This window comes from Micropterus dolomieu, linkage group LG21, assembly GCF_021292245.1.
Source record: "Micropterus dolomieu isolate WLL.071019.BEF.003 ecotype Adirondacks linkage group LG21, ASM2129224v1, whole genome shotgun sequence".
NCBI classification, from domain to species: Eukaryota; Metazoa; Chordata; class Actinopteri; order Centrarchiformes; family Centrarchidae; genus Micropterus; species Micropterus dolomieu.
In genome coordinates this window covers 21,294,976-21,319,231 of record NC_060170.1, presented here as the reverse complement: position 1 = coordinate 21,319,231, position 24,256 = coordinate 21,294,976, and the positions used below count along the sequence as shown (strand labels likewise).

Genomic DNA, 24,256 nt, shown 5'->3' with positions numbered 1-24,256 from the left:
AGTCCCTCAATTGATTAAACTGTGACAATGACTGTGATTGTGAAGCCTTCACTTACAGCACAAACAAAGCAGGTGTCATGCCAGGTGTAACCAAGGGCCTCCAGGAACTTGTCTCCAGCCTCAACGGGGAACTCACAGCCATGGCAGCCAGTCCCAAACAAACTGTAGAAGTCTTTTTGTAGACAAGGCAGCATGGCACGAAGTGAACAACCCATAGTTTACAATCACAATGGCAAGACCCAATCAAACTGTAGTAGTCTCCACAGAGATCACAATGGGCAGTGGTAGATAAACAGTGAGCCACAGAGAACAAAGTGCTTGTACTGCAAGGTTTAAATAAAACTCAAAGCCAGATTTTTTTCCCTTCATTGTTTAAACCTAAATAAAAGTCACTTCATAAAAGATAGCCACTTGTGTCTTTCCATTCACTGACTGTTGTGCCTTCTAGTCTGAGACATCATTCATCAACCCTACCAGCATGGTCAATGTGTCCAATCAGCACATTGTTCAGAGACATCATCACTCACCTTGTTCACAGTATGGTTCTCCATCTTCCAGGTGGAAGGTGTTGTTTTTGATTGGCCGCTGACAGCAAGCACACAGGAAGCAGTAGACATGCCACGTCTGTTTGAGGGCGTTTATCACCTCCTAAGTGCAAACAATGTGGTTAGTTGGTGGCATCACACAGTTCATTAGGAGCACTGGTCTCTGTGTGTGTTTTGGCCACAGTAACCGGAAAGTTAGATCCACTTTACCAGAAAGTGAAAGTGAAGAAGAAGTTGGGTCATTATTTATAACACTGCAGTACATGTAATTTGTCAGCTAAAATCAATGTATCTGTTTTACGTGTGTCAGTAAATCCATAGCTCTTTACATCCGTTTCTCATGTCACACTAAGTATTTTTTCTTGTGGGGCCACATGACCCAGCTTAAAATAGACAAACTGCTTTTTTTCCCACCCTTAAACTGTGAGAACAAGACAGGACAGGGAATCAACGGAAAAGTTTGGTGGGCCGGAGTAAGATGAAGGATTAGAGGAGAAGGAGTGAGAAAACCGGTTAATAAGAAGCGGTAAGCTGGTTGAAGATGTGTGAGAAATAAAGGGTTGAAAGGGATTGAGGCTAAAGAGGTTAGAACACGTGAGGGATGAATGTCAGAGCTGTTACGAGAGCAGAGATCTCAACTTTCTGACACTCTGGGTTCATGCTACACCTGCAGCCTCCAGGCCTCTAAGCCTAATTCTCTTAACACCTGAACATATACAGCATTCCTGAATTTTAATGGTGGTCACTCATTAGCTTTCCCACATTGGGCCTCTATACATTTATCCTGTGTAGTTGGGGCTACAGTTTGGCTGAAATGCAGCAATCTTTTGAGAAGTGACCCTTTGATTATGTCTACACCAGTACATTTTATGTCACTATATTATTTGGTCTCAATTTGATAACAGTATCTCTTTACTAAGAAAATAAACAAGTGCAAGAATGGAGAGTGACCACGATAATTTGAGTTTACTTGACATTTATCCAGTCCTGGCAGCTTTAGAAATTAAAATCAACTGTATCCATAGTGCTACTGCATAAGCTATGTACGTTGAGAAATAATGTTTTGGTTAAGGCTTGTGTGCAGAAACATCAGTTAAATTTTAAGTTTAAACGTTGGGTCAACCTCTAGTTTAACTCTCAATGAGAAGAAGGATGTTCAATTACAATCATCAAGAGCCAGAAAAACAGAAGAACATAAAAACATAAAGCAAATAAACTCAGATCGGTCTGACAGGTTTGCAGTTCACTTTTGGGCTCCAAACAACAGGTGGTGGAGTTTTAAATCAACAGCCACACACAATGTCAAGGTCAGCTGCACAGTAAGTGAAAGGTACCGACTTAAAATCTTCAGACAAATGGCAAACATTGATGCTTTAGTCTGCTTTAGTTTGTTCATCTTCAGTCTTTTGCACTGCAGAAAATGCTCAAAATTAATGATTCTCTACTGTAGCAGTAGGCCTACATTCTGCTGAATAACCATCAGACAAGAGCAGCCAAACAACAATTTGCTAAGTGCAGTGCTACTGGGCCTTCACCTCAGCACACACAGACACTACTGCTCCATTTTACTTCACACCAACTCACCCCCAATATCTTTGCCTGACAGCGACTGCATGTTGGAGCGAAGAACTCTTCGTAGCAGTGTTCACAGTAGACAGATCCCTGTTCTTCCACAAAGCCTGTATCTGCCAGTGATGAACGGCAGTGGGCACAGTTAAATTCCTCTTTGTGCCATGATTTCCCCATTGCTACCAAAAATGGCCCCCTTAAAAAAAGAGAAGCAGAGATAATATGATGGTTGGAAATCAACTTTTGATTTTACCCGAAGTAACAAAATACGTCATTTGCAAACAAGAACCCAGCAAAGTATTTCTGCAAAGTACCACACAGATCTGCAGTACTGCTGATACGACAAACAGCTGCTGAAAGGCAAATAAACAATCCACAAATGAATAAATGAATGATTGACAATTTGAGTAACTTCTACAAGTTGTCTCTTGGTAACTGAATACTGTGATTTACCTCTGATTTCATCTAGTTCATTCTAATATGATATTTATACAGTGTACAGTACATTGGTCATAATGTTTCACAGTTAAGACTAATAATAAAGAAAGTTTATGGACAATGTTTGTGGATGATTGTATGTGGGGGCAATCCAAAAAATTACATTTCCAGTTGACCTAATTCTATACAGAGACAAATTAACCTTCAATTAGTGCATACTTTAAGTAGTTTTGATATTGTAGCATAAATAGCCAATTTAAATGAATGATGATATCATTAGGCAATATGAATACATTTACAGTTATATTATAATGCAAATCGCAGAGTCAAACAGGATGATGTCAACATTATTAACTGTAATTTAAATAGGATTTTCTATCTCAAAATTGCTTAAAAGTTATAATATACAATCCATTAGTGAAAAAAGCAGACAAACAGCAGACAAATTGCTCATGTCTCCTACGACAGGTCTGGACCACTTGTAAATTGAGAAAATTCTATATAAGTTTGTGTAAATCACTCGTACAAGCCACTTAAGAACAAATCTGTTGGTACGGGTGGTTGTTGCATGAGGCCTAAAGCTCGTTCTTTACGAATGCAAATAATTAATAGATTATCAAATTTCTATCTTTCCATATTCCAGGTCACTCAGTGTTGCTTTAGAAATAAGAAACACTGCTAAAAAAGCCTATGTGTCACTAAAGGAGTTACAGCGACCATCATCCTCTGCATCCACTCAGACAGCACCCTGGCACTGTCCACTCTGATGATTAGGTAAAGTGGGAAAACAACGGAGACTAATTTACTCCACACAATAGCTGTGCTTATCTGAGCTTATTTTGATAGTGTTCTGAGCTTGGCAGACATTAGCATGTGAGCTACCCTATCTTTAGCGACATGTAATGTAAGGTGACACATTTTGGGAGATAACACTCGGGTTAGGGCCAGTCAGCTACCTGAAAAAAGAGAGGTAGACAGGAAAAAGGAAGAGGTAGAGAGCCCATAGGGATGTGCCCTTATATGCAACTCTGGCTGGACTTACAAAATGGTAATACAGTGACAAACGCTGTGTTTAAATGTTTTTAGTACAAATGTGTTACCCTTATCTACACTACAGTCAGATCTTTGTAGCTCTACAGTTTTATACACAGATTATTTACTCGAGGTGGTTTCATGTTAATTATTTTAAGTGCCTAACTGGGACTGAATAATTAAGACATGAACATATTTTCCTTTCCCATCTTACTTCGCAAATGGATGTGCAGCCACGTCCGCCTGCATGCATGTCCACTGTTTTCTTTCACAATTTTAACTCTAAATGGGCCCAACAGCCACTTTGCTTTCTGATGACAGAGCTCATAGATTCTTCATTGATAATATATCCCTACTGCAGATTGCTACCAAGAATTATATTTGCAATGTACATTGATCATTATATACAATTCTCTGTTATTTGGGTAGCCTGGTTAATAAAAAGTATATATATAGTATATGCCCCTCACCTGATGACCATGTTACAGTGGGCACACATGGGCGTACGAGTCCCAGCAGGGATGTGTTCTGCCATCTGCACCAGGGTGTCCTCATCTTTAGGGTGGGGCTGAGGTACAGGTCGGGCTGGGACAGGACCCCTTGGCACACTGGCACTTCCATTACCCCTCATACCAAAAGATGGGGTGATCAATCCAGTCCGTGAACCGTGGCCTGTTGGAGATAAAGAAAGAAAGATAAAAGGAAGTATTGATTAAGAAATAGAGAGACAGATTAGGTAAAAGGAAAGAGGAACAGATGGAAAACAAAAAAGTGAGCACATATGGCATGACAAAGGATGTGCGTGCATGTGTTGTCTGAGTTTTTCTTCCCAGGTGTGTAAGTTATTTGACCTCTACCCTCTTCGTCTATACACCCAGCAGGTGTCATGGCGGTGCACGCAGGTGGCCGACTAATGTTGTCATAGCCTTGGATTCACCACATCAATCTGCACAGAATCTTTCACTCCACGTTCGACACATTCCTATGGCACATGTGCACATGTGTGCATGCATACACATGACAGAATACGCACACACACACACACACATACACACACAGACCACCAAGACATTTCCTCTGCTAAAACCCAGACACCTGGCTAAACATGTAGCTTGGCCTTTGATCTCCACCCTGTGGATGGAGATGTTTTTGTATGTATGTGCACGGTGAGGCAAGGGCAACTTTTGGAGCTTGGCTTTACCATAACATGTCATGTTTAAGTGTGTCTGTTTGGGCTAGGAATAGGGCTGGGTTTACATTTACAGTCTGTATAATACTGTTAAAACCAGTAATATGTCAAAAAACAAACACAACAGATCATCAAAAGACATTTTTTTCACCACTGTAAGTACATCTGACATTGACTGAGTACAAAAAAAACATGCAGAAAGATTTGTTTCAGTACATTTTGCTATCACTATGATCATATGCTTACAGTTTTTTCTGATTGCTTTGGCAATATTTTCTTAAACTATTGGCTATTATTGAAAAGCTCTACACACTAACCACAAAACCTCACACCAAAAAAGCAAAAAAACTACACATCTCTTGCAAAAGCAAACAGTTCTTGCAAAACTCTAGAAAGTCTTTTACAGTTTTTTTCTGAATGCTTACACTTAGAGTCATTCTTGAAGAGCTTTTTCTGCAACCATTAACACGTGTAGCCAAATAATTTAGTGTGCCAAACTGAATGTACGTTCTCTGCTTTACACTTACTTTTTGCAAAACTTTAAACACAACTCACTGCTTTATACTCAGTTTGTAATTCAATAACACACTTCACACTATCAAAATTGTAAACATTATTATATTTTGTCAATTGGCATTCCACAATGACACATGTGAAAACACTTTTTGATTTTTAGTTCATATACCAATCAGAGCTTGGGCACTACATGTAAATAGGCCACAGGTAAACATTTGGTTTGGCCTACAGTGGAGGCTTTAGAGGTGTGAGAATTAGAGGAGGAAGAGGACGGCATGGACGAGGAGGTGAAGAAAGAAGAGGGGGATGAGGATGAGCACATGTCACATGTCAGAAATGAAGACATCATGCCAAAACCTTAAATAATATATAAAGCCTGTAGCAGAAGAAGTTCTGCTACAATAGCAGCTCAAAATCTATATTGAAACAGCTGATGAGCATTTCTGAATGAACATATCATTGAGACATTGAGAAATAGCTGATTTATTTTAATTTGGGTAAAATAGATCAACCACAGCTAATTCCAATCTCAACCAGAGACATAGGCAGGTGTCGAAGTTCTTTCAATTACATACACAATGCAGTAAAAAGGGGACACACGGAGGAGCAGAGGAATAGTTGGGCCAGGGAGAGGAAGAGGGCCATGGAGAGGAGTAGCTGAACCAGGGTAAGTGTTTCTATCCAGGTACATAGCGAGAGATGACATTAGATGTGATATGCATGAGAACGTGTAGCTAAATTCTGAAGATCATATGGATTAGAACAGGACAGTGCTTTTTTGTTTCTTTCCCTTCTGTGCATTTTTTTGTTTCAATGTAATTGTGAATTTACATTTACATTTGCTCACGCTTTCACATTTGAGGAACAACAAACAAGCATCAATTAAGCATCAATACAGTAAGAGGTACAAGTGACAATAAATATTATATAATATATCTAATTCTGTAATTCTGTTACTTACATTTTTTCCTACTGTACATTCTATAAAGTAAAGATGACTCATTCACTTTTACATAGTTTGTTACCAAAAATGCACACAGTGAAGCCAGAAATGTAGGGTGGTTTACAGTAAAAGAAAACTGAATTACAATATGCAATGGATTTCACATTGTCTACTGTATGCAGTAGAACTGTAACATGAAAAGTAATGCAGTTTTTATAATGCCATCAACTGCTTGTGTTTAGAAAGGCCTTGTTCTATGATTGACTGATCTGCCTCTTGGAAAGAAAATGCGCTAGTGTTTTGACAGAATGATTTGATTTCGAGTCAGGTTTGCTGTGTTTTGATAGAGTTAGTGTATGTAGATAATTTTTTTTTTTGCATTTTGAAATGTAGAGTAAGAACAAAATGTGGTTTTGAGCAGAAAATGTACTATTTGGCTAATTGTGTGAGATATGTGTTGCTGTGTTAAGACTTTCGATAAAGTATCTTAAGTTTAGGTAATCTCTCTAATATCATCTCTGGCTATGCACCTGGATAGAAACACTTACTGGTTCAGCTACTCCTCTCGCTGGCCCCCTTCTTCTCCCTGGCCCAACTATTCTTCTCCCTTTTTCGGACATTATACTTTCTTTCTCTCCTCTTCTGTGTGCTGTATCCACATTGGACAAACTCAACTCCAGAAAGTCCCATTTTTACTGCATTGTGTATGTAATTGAAAGAACTTCAAAACCTGTCTATGTCTCTGGTTGAAATTGGAATTAGCTGTGGTTGATCTATTTTACCTAAATTCCAAAAAAATCAGCCATTTCTCAATCATATGTTTATTCAGAAATGCAGCTGTTTCAATATAGATTTTGAGCCACTGTAGCAGAAGTCGATGCTTTGTACATTATTTAAGGCTTTGTAAATTATTTAAGGTTTTGAAAATAATGTCTTCATTTCTGACATGTTTTGTGCTAGCATTTGTAAATAACATCCATAGTTTTGGTATTGGACTTGCTTGTACGTAAAGAAAAACTTAGCATTTTAGAAATGGGTTAATTGACTGCATATTCTGTGGTTCCTTAATTTCTTAAATGTAAGGAAAAGACAGTTTTAGGTCAAATCACCCAGTTTGATGTATCAAACCATTAGCAAAGCTGCCATTAATCACACCAGTATGCACTTCATAGGGTTGTATGTTGAAGGTGAAGCTGCTTTAGGAATGAAGGGGAGCAGGAATGTGAAGGATACGGTCGACAGCATTAGTGTGTGTGTGTGTGTGTGTGTGTGTGTGTGTGTGTGGGTGTGTGTGTGTGTGTCTGTGTGTGTGTGTTTTCACAATTTAACACTATGCCAATTTGTTTTACAATGGGCATTTGCATCCAGGCAGTGGCTGAAGGCCTGGGTTCCTTAACTACAGCTCGGGATTCAAAATGGGTCACTGCTGCTAGGGCACTATACAGCTGGTAGTATATTTTCATGAGTCTGGGTCCCCAGGTAAGTGACTACATTTACGATTTGTGTTGAGTGGCTGTTACATCAGGGATAGAATTGGGAGGAGAGGAGGCGACTTGTGCTCACTGAATAAGTTGAAGAATAAGCTAGCTATTTCATGAATAAATATTCACATATAAACAGAGCAGATATATATACTTTTTTTTGGTATATAAGATAAACAGAATAATACCCATAAGACAGTTAATCTCAGAATGAATGGGCCGAGTGCAGATGGAGTACGGGCGTTATACTGCAGCTCTGTGGCTTGCCTTTAAAACTTTATCCATAACTCCTGACAGGTCCCTTCAGTAAATATTATCTTTCGAGCAGAGTAGAACTACTGCACGTGTGAATGAGCAAGGCGCCACAGGCAAAGCTTAATGGGCTTCCACAGAGGAAAAAGACGAGAAAAGAAACAGAAAGTCTGCAATGACCTATTTCACAACATGTGTCACGCTTAAACCATGGAAAATAAGCCTCTATCCCCTTGCCAACATTCAATCCAACAGCAGTAAATCAGATTTACATGTTTTAACTGTAGGGGGGGACATATTAATCAATCAAAATACATAAAAAAAGATTTAGTTCAATTCAATAAAATTTCTAAATTTTTATTTTTTGGCACCTATTTAACGGACACTACATTTTGAATATGCATGCATTAGCTGTGACACATGAAAACAGTTCGAGCACGTTAGCCTGATTATATTCCTCGTTACTTTGGTGAAAAAATACTGCAACATGCCTGTAGCAAAAGCAACTCACACACAGGCATACAGATATCCTTTTGTTGGAATTGGCAGCAGATTTAGGCAGTAATGTACTATTCCACAGATTTTATGCAGCATTTGGCTGGGTAAACAAAAATGTATTTTAGTCCCTGAAACCCATGTATTATGTACATATGCTGTATTCTTTAATGTGTGTTCACAAAGGAGCAAATGTTATTTCAGTCAGTTAATAGGAGACATGCCAATTGTGGCTTGGTCCCACGTCCATAAATTATATTTTATACAGGGTAGAAAAATTACAGCTGGCAATAACTAGTGCTCATTGTGAATGTGTGAAAAAGTAAATGAAAAATCATTTTGTTGTGCTGTTATCACAAGTGGACAGGAGAGAACACACACACACACACACACACACACACACACACACACACACACAGTTTTTTACCCTGGTTTGCAGCAGACCCTTTGATCATCGTCTTGACAACTGCAGACTCATGGCTGTTGAGTTCTGGCTCCTCTCCCTCCTCACTGTGCGGAGAGACACAATGGAAACACAAATCATATGTAAATCAATTAATATGTTTTGTAATGTTTTATAATGTTGAATGAACTCAATTAGCATTGCTTAAATTGCAAAATACATAGTTACTATTTGCTTCCCATTCATTCAGAGTGATGGGTCACACAGCAAGAGATTCTGGGTGATTCTGTTTCTGTGTGTACTGTATACCTATGTGTATTAGATTCTAGGTTATTTATTAAGATGTCATCCCCAGCAAAATACATTTAAGAGCCCACTGTACTCATAGCTCACAACAGGGAAAAAAAACCCCACTAGCACAGTCTAAGTTTTCAAGTTCCTGTCAAGAGAGTAAGACAGATTCCAGATCACCTACCTGCTGACAGAGCAGAGACAAATATGGTACCAACCAAAACACAGCACACATCTATAGCCAAAACAGTATAGTACTCAATGTCACGGTGCACTTCCTACTTGTGAGTACAGTGCGCACAAAAATGGTGCCCATGTGCCATTTTCACAGCAGAACAGAGTCCAGGGCACCAGCCTGATGATGGATAGGAGACCAGTAGGTCTGCACAGCTAACTAATGATATAGCACACCCATTCAAAACCAATGCCAGAATTTCAATTCAAATGATGTAACAGAGAGTAATTGACTCCAGTGGAGTGAAATATAGCATGGTGTAATGAACAAAAGTGCCCATTCCAGATGTACTGCAGACAGATGCCAGGCTACCAGTACTAATGATGGAGGGGAGACTAAGTGCTTATGGTACAGTACACAGTTTGACCATGTTCGTTTCACGTTATATAACTATTGTATTTCCAGGTAAACATGTTGTCATCTCCCTTTAAATTTCTAATGTCCCCGCTGAATGCACAACGTATGGTTCTGACCACTTCATTTAGGTTGTGAAGAGACAAACTGAATGGGTCCCCATGGTGGCATTGGCAGTCAATTTTAATTGGCCCCAAGAAATAAAACTATATTTCACATTTGGGTCAAAGGCTGAGTAATTTTAAGAGACTCTGCAGTAAAAGTTTGTGGTGATCACATAAAACGATGCCCGAACACTAATTCAAGTGACGAAATAGAGAATATGACTTCACAGGACCAGGGGTATTTCTCAGCTCTCTACACAAAATGCACGAACTGAGCCCAGTGTAGTACTCTGATAGGTGTTCAGTTCATTTCCAGTTAACAGCGCTGTGGCACAGGGTGACACATTTTGTCTCTAAAGAAATATAAACATACATACAAACACGTAATATCCGTGTCACTGTTTTGAATACTGAGGCAACAAATTTTTTCGGAGGGCGATATATTCTTTTTGAGGTCACACATTCTCTCTCAGGTCAAAACATTCTCTTGCAGGACAAAACATGTGTTTCTGAGAAAAATACTCCCTCGTGATGCACACTTTTCCCTACTTGTTAAGGACTTTTTTTTATAGCGCAATGCTCTTATCAGGAAAAACATTGTGGCGGGTTTACTGTACATGTAGGGCAACATCTTTTTTCTTTCTCTGCGAAATATGTTTCTGGGAGATTTTTACACTTCTCCATTAAGCCAACTTTAGTTATTTCATTTGGGTTTGTATTGATTGATTGTCTATTAATTATAACTGGCCATTAAACATCTGAAATCATGAACACGAAGAGCCATTATTACTGTCATCACTCAGATAATACATAAAAAACATAAACACATTTGGCAATACATATGTTAAGAAAGGTTTTGTGGTTTTCATTGGAATGAAGATATTTTGACAGAATCCAAATTGTTTTTGCAGCTTTGGTTTGAAACTTTAAAACTAATTTTCTGGTTAGCTTCCTGTCTTACAGAAAGATGCCAGAGCTTTTCCAGCTATCTTGGAGTGTGTGTGTGTGTGTGTGTGTGTGTGTGTGTGTGTGTGTGTGTGTGTGTGTGTGTGTGTGTGTGTGTGTGTGTGTGCGCGCATGTCTTTTCAGTATGTGCACCAGCTGAGGAGCTTGGGTGGGCCGACACTCTGTCCCTAGACGTATTACACCCATAATGCATAGTTGTAGCCAGTGCCAACTTCACTGCTGTCTTCCCCTTGCGCCAGGCTGTTAAGGGACTCATGGGAGACAAGTGTTATGGCAACTGCAGTCATAGTTACATTGAGTTGTGCCTGGATATTTTGTGTGAGTGAAAAATAGTGAAAGTGAAGAACTGAGAGAGAGAGATAGAGTCAGACTAAGAGAGACTACGAGAGGTGAATTGACAGGCAGAGATAGACCGAAAGAAAGATAAAGGAAGAATGTCGCACTTGTGTGTGTGTTGGAGTCACCTCAGTAGATGCTCTGTGCACCTCTGCCATGATATTTCTTGTGCACACACTTAATTTCAACACTTGTGACATCCGCAACATCAAATGGTCCCAACAGAACAGGGGGGTTTACCTTGGTAAACATGGTTTACCACCCAGGAATAGTTCTAAAAATTTTCTGAATGAATGTAACTGTGTACTAGTAATTGTAGGACATGTGGTACAACACACAAGAAGAAGGGAGGAGTCTTTAAATTTACCTAAATACATAGACAGCATTGATGGGAGATGAAAAGAGAGGGTCACCCTCTTCTGTGGCAGACTGATGCCAAGACACCCTTTGGTGTGAGAAGAAAAAATATCACATAAATAAGGAATAAGGCTTAGAAACCAATACATAAACACAAAGTGACAGAGATAGGTAGATGGGTGTCAAAAAAGGCATTCCCACCCTTGCCACATTTACATGTAACACTTAGTAGTTGTTATTGTCAAATACAAGGAAGATGACACTCAACGTAAATCTCCATTGAATGGATAAATGGTTAGAAAAGCCATCTGATTAATATACACACTGTTCTACAATAAGAACATAAGTGCAATGACAAGGATTGTGATAAATGCACCCAGCGGACTGCTGTGTTAGCATTGATTCCAGCTAATCAGCCTTTAGCCGATACAGTCCTAATCTAAGTACTCTCTATAGGAAAGAGACTGTCAGACTGCAGAGCATCTCTCTTCATTCTCATTATCTGCTTATCGGTTTGTACCCCATGTGTCTGACAGCAGGAGCCAGTGGATATGACGCACACTAACTTCTTACATCTAGGCAGAGACAAAACTGAACAAGTGCAGACTGCAGGGCAACAGTGCCAGCTAGCTGAAATTCCATTGCCATTTTTGTATTTAAAGTTTCTTTGAGTACCTTGAAAAGTGCTCTATAAATAAAATGTATTGTTCTTCCTCTTCCTCTTATTATTATTATTATTATTATTATTATTATTATTATTATTATTATTATTATTATGCATTAGACCCTATTTACATGTTTACTATGGTGAACAATCGGCACAGACCAACAGTTTTGTAATGTATTTAATGTACTTTAATTTGCTCCAATATAACTGCATGTAAGTGAAATGAGTATCCAAAAATTATAATGTTATCAATCAGGAGGGATTAACTTCACAAGTCACAGCTGATTTTCCAGCTCTCTTTGTGAATGCTTCGTCCCCCCACCACTATGAGCAGTTAAATGCTATAAGTGATTAATTCTCAGTGTTTTCAGTTTGGGCCCTCTTAAAATTACCTACTAGAAATCCATTATGGCCAACCGTGGACAAAAGTAGGAGGTTTTTTGATAGCGGACTTTAGACAATAGGAAAAGAGAAAGGAGAGATGACATGCAAAGTCCCTCGTCAAACTGTGGTCTGTGTGATTACATGGTCGGCATGACACCAGGACGCCCCACAGATTGTGAAGGTGTCCACTATTTCAAAAGAAAAATTAAAGAAAAGTAAAAAAAATGTAAACTTTATTTTGTGTAACTAATTTTTTTTCTTTCTTCTACGTTTCATCAGGTTGCATCCCCCTCACATTTCTCTTTGGACCGCTTGGGGGGTTCTGACCTGCAGGTTGGCGAACCACAACTATGAGGAACCATAAAGTTAGGAAAACTGTTGATTTAAGCAAGTAAATAAGTAACGTTTCTGGCTAATTAACCAAACTGAATTCACTTCTGTACATTGAAATAGAAACAAGAACACCATGTGGTGTCAGCTTATTAAGCAGAATGGTCCTGTAAAGAACAGGAAAGACCCCATCCTCACCATGCCATTAAGCTATTACCCTCTGTGAGATTAAAGGCTGTAGGGCCATCTATTTCAATTATCTGGGCAAACAAGCTCACAACATTCATTCACATTAACTATGGTAATTGCCTAACAACAGGTGACAAGTAGAGCAGGAAATAAGATATTCCCCAGTCCTTCATTCGTTAGAGCCAATTACAGCACAGCTCGTTAATATTCTCCACCAATCAGGCCAATTACATGGGAACTTAATTGTATTCTGCAAGACTGTGATTGGTTGATTAATGGATTCACCGCTGTTTTGATTCAATAGTAGCCGGTTAGAGTGCTGACCATCTGGACATACTGGGCCACATTGTTAACTGAAAGGATAATTAAAGAGGGATGGGAGGAAGGAGGGAGAGAGGAATATATTTATTTCTTTTGCAGCTGTCTTTCTTTTTATTATTCTACTTTTTTACATGAATACAGTGCAACCATGAACTTTATACTTATGTATCCTCCACCTGTTGGTGACCTCGCTCTGCATCTCTGTCATTGTTCCTGCGTTTATCTTATCTCTCTTTTCAGCACTGTATGCTGCCTAATAATGAGATGTCTTGTTTGCTTGTATTAAGCGATAATGAGGAAAAAGGGTACATTTCAGTCCTCCAACTGTTTACATATGTAAAGTAACCCCTTGTGTACTGTAACTCCAACAAGAACTTGCATTATGCATCTCATAAATGTGTTGGTTTTGTTTGAACATTGAACAAATGGTCCATTAACATAGCTGACTGCTGTCCAGCAGCACTCTCCACCACACAACAGATGGTCTATAATTCAGCACTCTGATATTGTTTGGATCACATTCAGTCTGCACACACACTATACCATCCACGCGTGTGCATTTACAGACACTCACTCAAACTCACTCACTCACACACACACACACACACACACTTTTCATACTTCACGGTTTAAATGTGTACAGTTGTGTCCACTAGCCAATGACTGATCTCTGTGAGATGCTGCCAAGTAGTTTTACAGTGACCACAGAATGTCATAGTTGGTATGAGTTGTCACCACAGAGACATATGGACTGTGTCTTTTGGTGCTGGCATGGTCTGACCAAACACAGCTTATTCAATGCCATGAATGGCATGTTCAGTGGACTCAAAGGCTGTTTACACCATGTGGTGTGTATATATACATATATATATATGTATGTGTGTGTGTGTGTGTGTGTGTGTGTGTGTGTGTGTGTGTGTGTGTGTGTGTGTGTGTGTGTGTGTATGTATATATACATACATACACATAGAACATATAACAACATTTTCTATCCTAAAGTCTTCCTTGTGGGTTTGCTAGTTTGTGTTGTCACAAAATTAGTTGATGAGTGCTATTATTGTGAAACCGCATGCATCACATTTATATACGCAGTGAATGAGTCTCCACACATTTTATATCACATTATTTGAATTAAGTAGATAATTAAGTAGATCATTATATTATTGCCACCAAAAATAATAACAATATGAAGAATGCTAATAAGCTAAATATTGATTGTTTTGAATCCTATTCAACTTAAAACACTTTCATTTATACAGTATACAGTAAGTTTTGTCCAGGTCTGCCCTGTCTACCTCTTGTTCTTGGGCAGGTGCAGCTCACTGACGCTATGATGCTTCTTCTTCTTCTTCTTCCTCAAGTACAGTGGCGGAGCTTGAGTGATTGGATTGATGAGCAAGGCGTCCAATAAGGACTGAGACACTGCCTTCTGAGGAGGCCCAGGACTGCTCTGATAAGTTGTTCTGACAAGGTGATGACATATATTGAGGAATAGCGGAGGCAGAGGATGGAAGGGAAATCATGATAGAACCAAGTTGTCAATTGTGAGAAGTTATAAATAAGGTAAAAAATAAAAAGGCACATTCTATTTACCTTGCCTGCACTGGACTAGGGTGCTCAGCGTTTTTGTTTCGTGTGGGCTGTCTGGGGGAACTGGGAGTGAGAGGACGGGGGCAGGGAGCTGCTCTGGGCAGGAAGTCCAGAGGACTTGACAGGAGCTCTCTCCTGTTTACAAATACACACACCCAAATGTATACACCCATACACCATACAGTAAGACAACAGAAAAAGACCAAAGTGATATAAAATGTCTCCACTGAAAATACTGAAAAAATAAAAACAAGATTGTTTTAGTAAGTGTGGCTGCTTGGCATTGTTGCTATAGGGAATGCAAGGTGAACTCATTTGTAGTAGCAACATTTTAGTAAAAAACACTGTACCTGACTGGTTTGGTAGAAAGTACATGATGACATGCTGACATATGAGATAGATGAGTATTGCCTTGGACTGGGAAACTGAAAGGACAGAGAAAGGACATGTAGACAGGACAGACATCACAGATTGGACAGATAGTTGAAGCAATTTAATAACCTGTCACTGAAAGTTTACTTCATGTTCATCAAGTATTGGACTTTCAGCACCTGTGTTGATGAGAAAGGTCAAACTGAGTTTAGGGACTCTGTAGTATTTGTGGTCATCACCATCATGACTGTCATCTGACTCTTTCTTTTCTGAGTCTGTGCTGTCCTCTAGTGGTGTTACACAGGAATTGCTGGACCGAAGCAAAACAGTAAAGGAAATGATTATTTTGATTATAGTGTCAGCCTTTTTTGGACCTGTTTTTTTTTTTTTTGCATTTTAGGGTGATACTGTGAGCTTTCGTAAAACATCTTAACCTTTCAGCTGTGAGCCGTTGAAAGCTTTATAACACAATAACTTTACTGTTTGAAGCAGCTGGTCTTTGGAAAGGGACAGGATCAGATGAAGCCTCTGGTGCTTCGTTTTGAACTAATGAGGAGTCACCACCATGTGCCAAGTATAGTCATTGAGAAGTTAATACACTATAAAAACAGGTAAACAAGAAGCTGGAGTGTAGGTATAAACAGGATGTTGTGTGGGATGTCGGCTAGAAAAAACACTTCACCATTTGGCCTTTGGGTATGAGATTATGTTATCTGGCTTTGGGGTTGAACCAGCGCATGTTAAAGGTACCAGTATTGAAGCTGACAGATAGTTCATGTTACATAAATGGGTTGGGTGTATTTGGCAAAACATGTCAAGAGAACTTGAATATGGCACTGGGATGGTGATTATGTGATGGGCTGCTGTAGATGACACAATGTTCTCTTGATGTTAAAGTTTAAAAGAGTCTGCCAGGTTTGGAAATGAGGACATAGTTGGGGATCGTAGCATCCTCCTCTGGCAATTGCTAAATGTCTGATGAGCCTGCCGTCTGTGGTTGTGGTTGGTGTGTGATCATGTGATCAGATGTGGGTCTGGCTTCTGCATCATTCAGTCCACTGAAAGCTGAGCTCGGAACCTTTACTTGGTCAGAGGATTGATGCGTTGGAGACCTGTCACTGGCACATAACAGATATGTTGAGCCTTTGATTCATTTTATATAAACAATTTAGATGGAAAAAGAAGTTTGTTATAGCGGAGGCGTAAAAATTATCAGTAAATGAACTTGTGTGAAAGCAGAATGTTAAACGTCAGCTTTTAACTTTGCACATGTTTGCAAACAACAGACTAGAAGTGGTCCGTTATTTCCTGTGATTAAATTAAAGGCTTTTATGTGAGTGTTGTTTTATTTAAAAGTGCTGTGTCATGGGACTATTTAACATGAGTAGTAGGGGAGAAAGGAAGGACTGAGACAACAGAGACAGAGAGAAAAGGAAACAAGAAAAAACGTAATCACTTTATTAGCTGCAACATAGAATAATATCTTCTCAAACTCAAAACACAGAAGAGAAATTTCAGCCACTAGAAGTCCAGCTATTTTCAAAAGGCAACACTATTAAAATCTACAAAGAAGAAACCATTTTCAAAGTAAACATAGGGATGAAATAAATGTAAAGGCAGTGGAAAAATATTTTACATAGAAAGGGCCTCAAAATAATACCTTTGCATTACAAGCCATTTATAGCATACTTACAGTCACGTCTTACACCATCAAAGCTAAACAACCTGCTCTCTGAAAAGAGCCTTTCTTACTTGCCTTATTCCATACAAATGTCTTACAGCACCAATCTGGACTGTTACATCCCAGCAGCATATAAGCTATTGGTTAATAGGTACTGTACATGCATGCGGGACAAGTTGAAATCTCTCCCCATTTTCCAGATGCCACCATATTTCAAGATAGTGTGTTTTAAATAGTTCCAATGTTAGCAGATACAACAGATGTAAACAAGCCCTTAAAGCTTTTAAACAGGTTTGAAGTGTCTTTCATAAGATATACGTTGTTATGCAACAGTCCAAATAATATGAAGGAACACTCTTAACTGTCTAATGCACTGGGTACACTCGTGCAGACACATGGCCAGATTTGCTCTTTTCAGTGATCTCAGAAATACTCCTCGCTCCAAATCACCCACCTTCCCCTTTAACCCCATCTACAGTCGTACAGAAAGCAACGAGGGAGAAAAAACAGTGAAGTTATGTAGTGCATTTGTAAAGATTGCGACTAACAGTCCTTTTCTTTCTCATTAGCTGTATGCAGACTTCCAATAGGATGCCTATATAGGATTGTCTGTTTATAAATTTGAATTTCTGTGTATCATAATGTTGTTCCATGTTTCAGAATGAACATAGACTAGATGATTTCTAAAATGTGCAACTCTCAGCTGCTTGCCTTTTCTCATTACCAAAAAAACAGGGTCCTGTGTATTTGCTCTAAAACAGCCAGCACTGACACACTGTACATACAATAAACAGAATATAAAGAAGGTATTTGTACAGTATGTGCTGTAGTGAAGACTATGGGTATTTGTCTTCCATCTGTGTTACTTTGGAAAATGATTCCACCAAATAAGCGCACATGGACTCACATATCAAATGTTTTCCTGCAGTTTTCTTTGGCTCAAAACTTCATCCTAACCATCCAGTTCAATGTTTATTAGTATGACGATACATCCTTTTTCATGAAATCACTACTGTGAACAGAGAAGAGAACATATAAATGCTTTAATTAAACTCAAATTCTTGTATGATGAATCTGCAGTGTACAATTTGGAATCAGTGGAGTGGCCAAGCACATAAGCAACACTTAATTAAAAGTCTGAATGAGGCCAGCGCAGTGCAGGCACAAAAAGTAACAGTGAACACAGACACACACACTGATCAGTTCCTTTTCAGGCTCTCACTCCAGTATTCTTTGCTTTCCTTTATTTCCATCAGTCCACAAGACTATATCCCTTCAACAATAAAACTCAAACTGATGTAGTGTACACACACACACACACACACACACACACACACACACACACACACACAAACAAACAGTTAGACAACCACATACACCAGACAAACACACACAGTCTACTGGACATTGAGGGTGCGAGCAGACACTCCGTGGTGCCAGTCCCTCAGCTCGTTGTACTTAGGGCCAATCACCAACCGAGTGGTGGTCTTGTTCACTCTGCCGTCACAGGGAGAGAGGAACAGAAGAGAAAACCACACCAACAAAAAAGAAGAGAAAAGAAGGATTTAGGAAAATTAGAGTAGTTGCCCTGCAATCTGCAATGAGAGCCATGCCACAAGGAGAGCTTAATTATATAGTAAGGGCTGTTGCCACTAACAAGAAGCTGATGATGCACAGTGAACGTTTTGATGAGGTGGAGATGCAGTTTTGCTGTCATCAGAAAGACAGAGAGAGATAGAGAAAGTAAACTGAAGGGAATATCTCTTGGACAGCCAACTCCAAAATGCAGCCCATGGATCAAGGCCAGTATGGACTGAAATGATGAATTAATTTTACCATGAAGCCACACAACAACACCCACAGACAGCGGGAGCGTCTGCATCTTACCACAAGTGAGCACGTGTCAACACAAGCCACAGAGACCAACAGACAGCCAATGGATCACATCACACTGAGGACAACAGCGCAACAGTCCAGCCATAATTGTCAACAACACAATCACAACATGCAGCACTGCAAGGCTGTCACATCCAAAACCAAATGCACGAACAACCATTACGGGCACGCAAACCGTCACATAAACATCCACTCTTGATTGATGGAAACACTTCATCCATCAACTTTTAATTAAAACTGCTTTTTTGAATTTTTGGAGCTACTAAAAATGGACATTCTGTACAATGCACAGAGGTCTGGCTTTTGACTTAATGGCTCAAACGTGATCTTTTCTCTGCTGTCTAGACAGGAAGAGCCCACACAGCATCAATACAATTGCCAGAACTGTGCCACAGAGATGTGAAGTCTGACATTCTGTTAAATGTAGCCTTTATATGTTAGATGCACCCAGTTGAGTGGGTTGAATTAAAAAACTAAATTGGAAAGATGATACTTTGTGGAATATGTATTGTTACTCCACACAATGCACTTATACATTCAAACAACAACAACAAAAACAAACAAACCTGATGATGCAGAGTCTAGGGCTATTAAAACCACAACTAGCATTTCCATGCACTTACTTTGTCTTCTTGGCTCCATCAGCTTCCTCATCTGGAGCTAAAAGGGACATAATAGAAACAATAAGAAGTCCATTAAAGAAAATAATGTGGACTTTTTAAAAATTTAAACGGTGATTTACTGAGCTTGATTTAGAAATGAATGATATGGTACACAAGCATCATGGTTTTACTATGGGTTTACTATGTATCCCTATGTATGGAGGTTTCTCTGTGCTCTGGTGTGTTTAGTCAGTATTTCAGGTGCACTAACAACAGTCTGCACAATGCCTATGCAAACATCGTCACCGTGCTCACTTCAGTCAGTAACGTACCATTCTCAGTGCCAGTGATCTGAGCCAGAATCCTGAATGATCTGGACTGGGTGGTGCCGGTGCGTGGGCGCCAGTCCTCTGTGTCCTCTATTATGCGCTGCCTGCTGGCATCAGCATGAGTGGACACATGGTAAAAATTGATGTCTGTGTCCACAACGTGTTTCCTTGGAACTCTGGACAGGATGGATAACATCAGCAAATATACTTTAAATTTGAAATACTCCCTCACATACAATTGATCAAAGTAATAGAGATGATGCAGTTTCCTTTCATGTGTTGTAACCTATTTAAGTGAAATGTAGAACTTTGAATTTTGCAGGATCCTATAAAACATTTTATATCATAGATGTACTACTGTAAAGAGGTTTTCACTCTGACGGGCAGAGCTGGCCCATCAGAGTGTGTTGTGAAACAAAGACATGTTTAGTCTTTATGGGAGGTTAATTTCAAATGAAGGATTTTAAATGAATATACAGTCCATGTATAACACACAATGATTCAGTTAGAAAAATGGCATTAAATATCAAATATGATGTTTACACTATAGGTTAGACGGCAAAGTGGAACAGTGTAAAAATAATCAAGTACAATTTGTGTTTATTAGACAAAAATAACACCACACTTTGTTAAATGCATTCTGTGTCTAGTTCTGATCCGATCTAATACCTTGGTGGTAGGGGTTTTCTTGGAAAAAAAAAATAAAGAACAGAAGAAATCAGAAAAAGAATAAATAAATACAGAGAATAATAAAACAGCCATTAAGAAACAGTGGAATTATCTTGAAAGACTTACTTCAAAATACTTTGCGGCCCACTAAAGGGGCGGTAAAGCAGAAGAAGAGGAAGAGATACAAGTATGAAGAGTTAATTGATTAAATTCTAAAAATTTAAAAGACTTGTTACAAAGAAGACAGTACAGATGAAAGAAAGTAAAAAAACAAACAAACAATTATGGACCACGACTCAAAATGCAAGCAAAACACAACAATAAATCCATGGAGACAGTGATTGTAAATTCAAGTCAGTTCCATTTCTAACCACATGGTGGTGCTGCTGAATTGTCTGGATTTCTCTGTAAGTATATTCATTCCTAATTTGGACAGTTTGGAAAGTAAAAATATAGAGAATATAAAATAATTATTTTATTTAAATGGTAATAATAAAGATGAACTTTTGTTTTGATGAGTTTGCTTCATTATAATTCAACATGTGTGGTTTGTGTTTGAGTGAATGCATGAAGTGTGTGTCTCCACAGTCTTCCTTGGCAACAAGGTGCTGACAGACCAGTTACTAATTGACTGTCAATAAATCAACTCTACCGTGAAATACACAGTCATACACACAGAGGGGCATTGAAGACTTCAGGCACTGCTGTCAGTAAATCACCTAGAAATACACACACCCACCAACACACACACCTAGCACATTGAATAGACTGATTTACGAGTGTCTCTCAACACATTCCTGTTACAGCAGCAGCTATGTGGGTGTGGGAGTGTTGACAGGTCTATGTGAGCTTGGTCACACTTACTGGAAGTGTCTCATGTGTGTGTGGATCAATATCAATATTTGTGATATAAAGTTAAAGAAAGAATATACTGTAGCCTAACTTTACCCAAAGCAACTTACAATTGCTATATACATCAGAGGTCGCACACCGCAAGTAGGGGTTATGTATATGGCACAGGGACACATTGGTGCCTCACAGTGGATTTGAACCCAGGTCTCTCACACTAAAGGCATGTGTCTTAACCACTGTACCATCACCACCCCAAACAGCTACATGCAAGCATGCTGCAGTTCTTGCATAATATTAACATAACATTAAGCTAATTGAACTATACAACAATACTATCAGGAATCATGTAAAGTAATAATCAAATGCATGCAGATGCCCTGATAAAGTAGACACACACAGGTGCAGAGTGAGCTGTGTAAAAAGGAAGGCAGGCAGTCAAATACTCATAACTTGACGTGCTTCAAACACTAACTTTGTGACTGGAGGATGAGATGAAGTCTGCAAAGCAGAAAAACAATGGTTGAAAGAAAAAGAGAAAAGACAGAACATTGACATATGGGCGGTCCAAATTCTTGCCATTTTACAGTAACAAAAGTGAAAGCTGTTAAAAATCCCCTCTGAAACGAACCACACGGCTCTTTTACAGCATGCAAGCAAGAAAGCAAGCAAGATGCACACACACTCATTCCTCACCTCAACAACAGAAAAACAAATGGATTAATGGATACTGGGAAAAGAACTACTGCTAATTTTACAGAAAAGGCAAAATGTGATTTTGGAGAGCCAATATACATTTCTTGAAAAGGTGCCATTACTTAATTATGAACACCGTGATTGATGATAATCCATTTGCAACAGCACATCTGCTTCTGTATATTGATCATCACTGAGACTAAACCTGTATGTTAACCTCTACTGTGGATGACCAAATTAACAACTGTAGTTATTGAACAGTCTATCACAAATATTCTATTGTAGCATGACTACTATGTTTTAATAAATTTATGAGAATTAATACAAAATTATGAATTTTAATATTCAGAGAATATTCATTCATAAATCTTTCGTTTCGGGGCACCACCGGAGATCCAATTCGCCCAGAGTCTCCGGACCTCTGAGTATGGTTTTAATAATTATACAATTATTCACTAGTGATCAGTTAGTTAATAATCGCTCAATTATCTTAAATCAATTAGTCAGTCAGTCTCATATCGAAGGGGTAAATTCTCGTGGCAGGGACTTGGAGTTAAGCAATACACACACAATTCCTTTGGTTACAGTGAAATTTATGAACTAATTAAGGTGAATATAAAAATGCGGTTAAAATATACATCCAAGAAATAAACAATGGCTAAACAATGAGAATGTGGGTTTCTATTGTGGGGAGGATTTGACTCATATGGCAGCTAATGAACGCAAGCTATGAGGTTTAAGAGTTAAAGATAATCTATTAACAACTATGGGACATCACTGATCCCAGCCGGGTGCTGGTCAACGGCCTCACACTGGCTGAGTTCCGTGCGTTCTCGGTTAGGACAGCTCAAAGCTGTCGGTCAGTCGCTTTCTCTGCCAGGGAATTGCTCCGGAGGTCCGTCTTTTGTCGGCTTACTGAAGAAACTCACAGTGGGGGCCTTTCCAACCCTGGCTCGGGTCAGAGGTTTGGTCGTCCTTGTTACTGCTGGCGGGACCACGTGGAGGGTCCGACCTCAGTAGGATTAACGCGACGCATAAAGCTTAAAAAGAACTTGAATTAAACTTAATTTAACTATAATTAAACTAGTGTAACTTAACATACTGATAATTTTTAACAAAATAAAACGCAACTAAAGTTGCTGTTAAACGAGGAAAAGCCTAGGTTGCGGCACTTTGCGTGTGTGGCTTGAAAACGAACAAGCCTTTGCTGCGCCGGGTCGAAGTTGTTAGGGCGTTGTTCGAAGAGGTGGGCACACAGGGTGCGTGCCGAAGCGCAGTTGGAGAGCCAGCAACAAAAAGAGGACGAGAAAAACGTCTTGGGTTATGTACCCTTGTTCCCCGAGAAGGGGAACTTGAACTGCATCGGTGACAACACTATGGGAATGCCTCTGGGCGTGGCAGGACTGAAAGTCATGAATGAAACTACTCCAATCCTATTGGCGTTGCTAGAACGGTAGCGTGTGATGTAACTGGAGGCGTATAAAAGCACGCCGGCACACCGGACACATTAGCTCTTTGCTATGAAGCAAGGCACTCCAGGCGGGGCGAGGTGTGGCGGACTGACGCAGTGTCTTGTTCCCCTTCTCGGGGAACAAGGGTTACATACGTAACCCGAGACGTTCCCCTTCAAGGGAACTCGAACTGCGTCTGTGACGACACTATGGGAACGAGAATACCCACTATGCCACGCCGAAGCCTCCGCCTGCCCCCCAGCGTGCAGTAACCAGTAATAATAATAATAATAATCCTTATTTGTAGAGCACTTTTCAAAAACAGGTTACAAAGTGCTTTAACAAGTGTAAAGAATAATACAAAAAAAAAAAACAAGATAAGAGCATGAAAAATTAATATAAAATTAGTAAAATACAATAAAATAAAAGGGATAAAATAAAGTCAAATAAGATCGGGAAAGGCTCTCCTATAAAAGTATGTTTTAAGAAGGGACTTAAAAGAGTTCACTGACTCAGCCGACCTGATTTCCTCAGGCAGGCTGTTCCAGAGCCTCGGGGCCCTGACAGCAAACGCTCTGTCCCCTTTAGTTTTCAGTCAAGACTCTGGAACAGACAACAGACCTCTGCCCGAGGATCTCAAGGTACGTGCTGGTGTGTATGGGACTAAAAGTTCAGAAATATAACAAGGCGAGAGGCCATGAAGAGCTTTAAAAGTAATCAATAG

General features: G+C 39.3%; 1 protein-coding gene across 2 annotated transcripts in view; it reads right to left on the bottom strand.

Annotated features, from left to right (window-relative positions):
• LOC123960067 (PDZ and LIM domain protein 5-like) overlaps nucleotides 1-24,256 on the bottom strand; it is a 139,406-nt gene that overhangs the window by 2,381 nt on the left and 112,769 nt on the right. For both annotated transcript variants that reach the window (XM_046034571.1, XM_046034572.1), the window contains 10 exons: nucleotides 19,871-20,043; nucleotides 19,560-19,596; nucleotides 15,338-15,412; nucleotides 14,991-15,122; nucleotides 14,693-14,860; nucleotides 8,888-8,970; nucleotides 4,055-4,256; nucleotides 2,130-2,310; nucleotides 528-648; nucleotides 57-172 (listed from right to left, as the gene is read on the bottom strand). In XM_046034571.1, coding sequence (XP_045890527.1) covers nucleotides 57-172; nucleotides 528-648; nucleotides 2,130-2,310; nucleotides 4,055-4,256; nucleotides 8,888-8,970; nucleotides 14,693-14,860; nucleotides 14,991-15,122; nucleotides 15,338-15,412; nucleotides 19,560-19,596; nucleotides 19,871-20,043 — 1,288 coding nt within the window. The remainder of the gene's footprint in view (nucleotides 1-56; nucleotides 173-527; nucleotides 649-2,129; nucleotides 2,311-4,054; nucleotides 4,257-8,887; nucleotides 8,971-14,692; nucleotides 14,861-14,990; nucleotides 15,123-15,337; nucleotides 15,413-19,559; nucleotides 19,597-19,870; nucleotides 20,044-24,256) is intronic.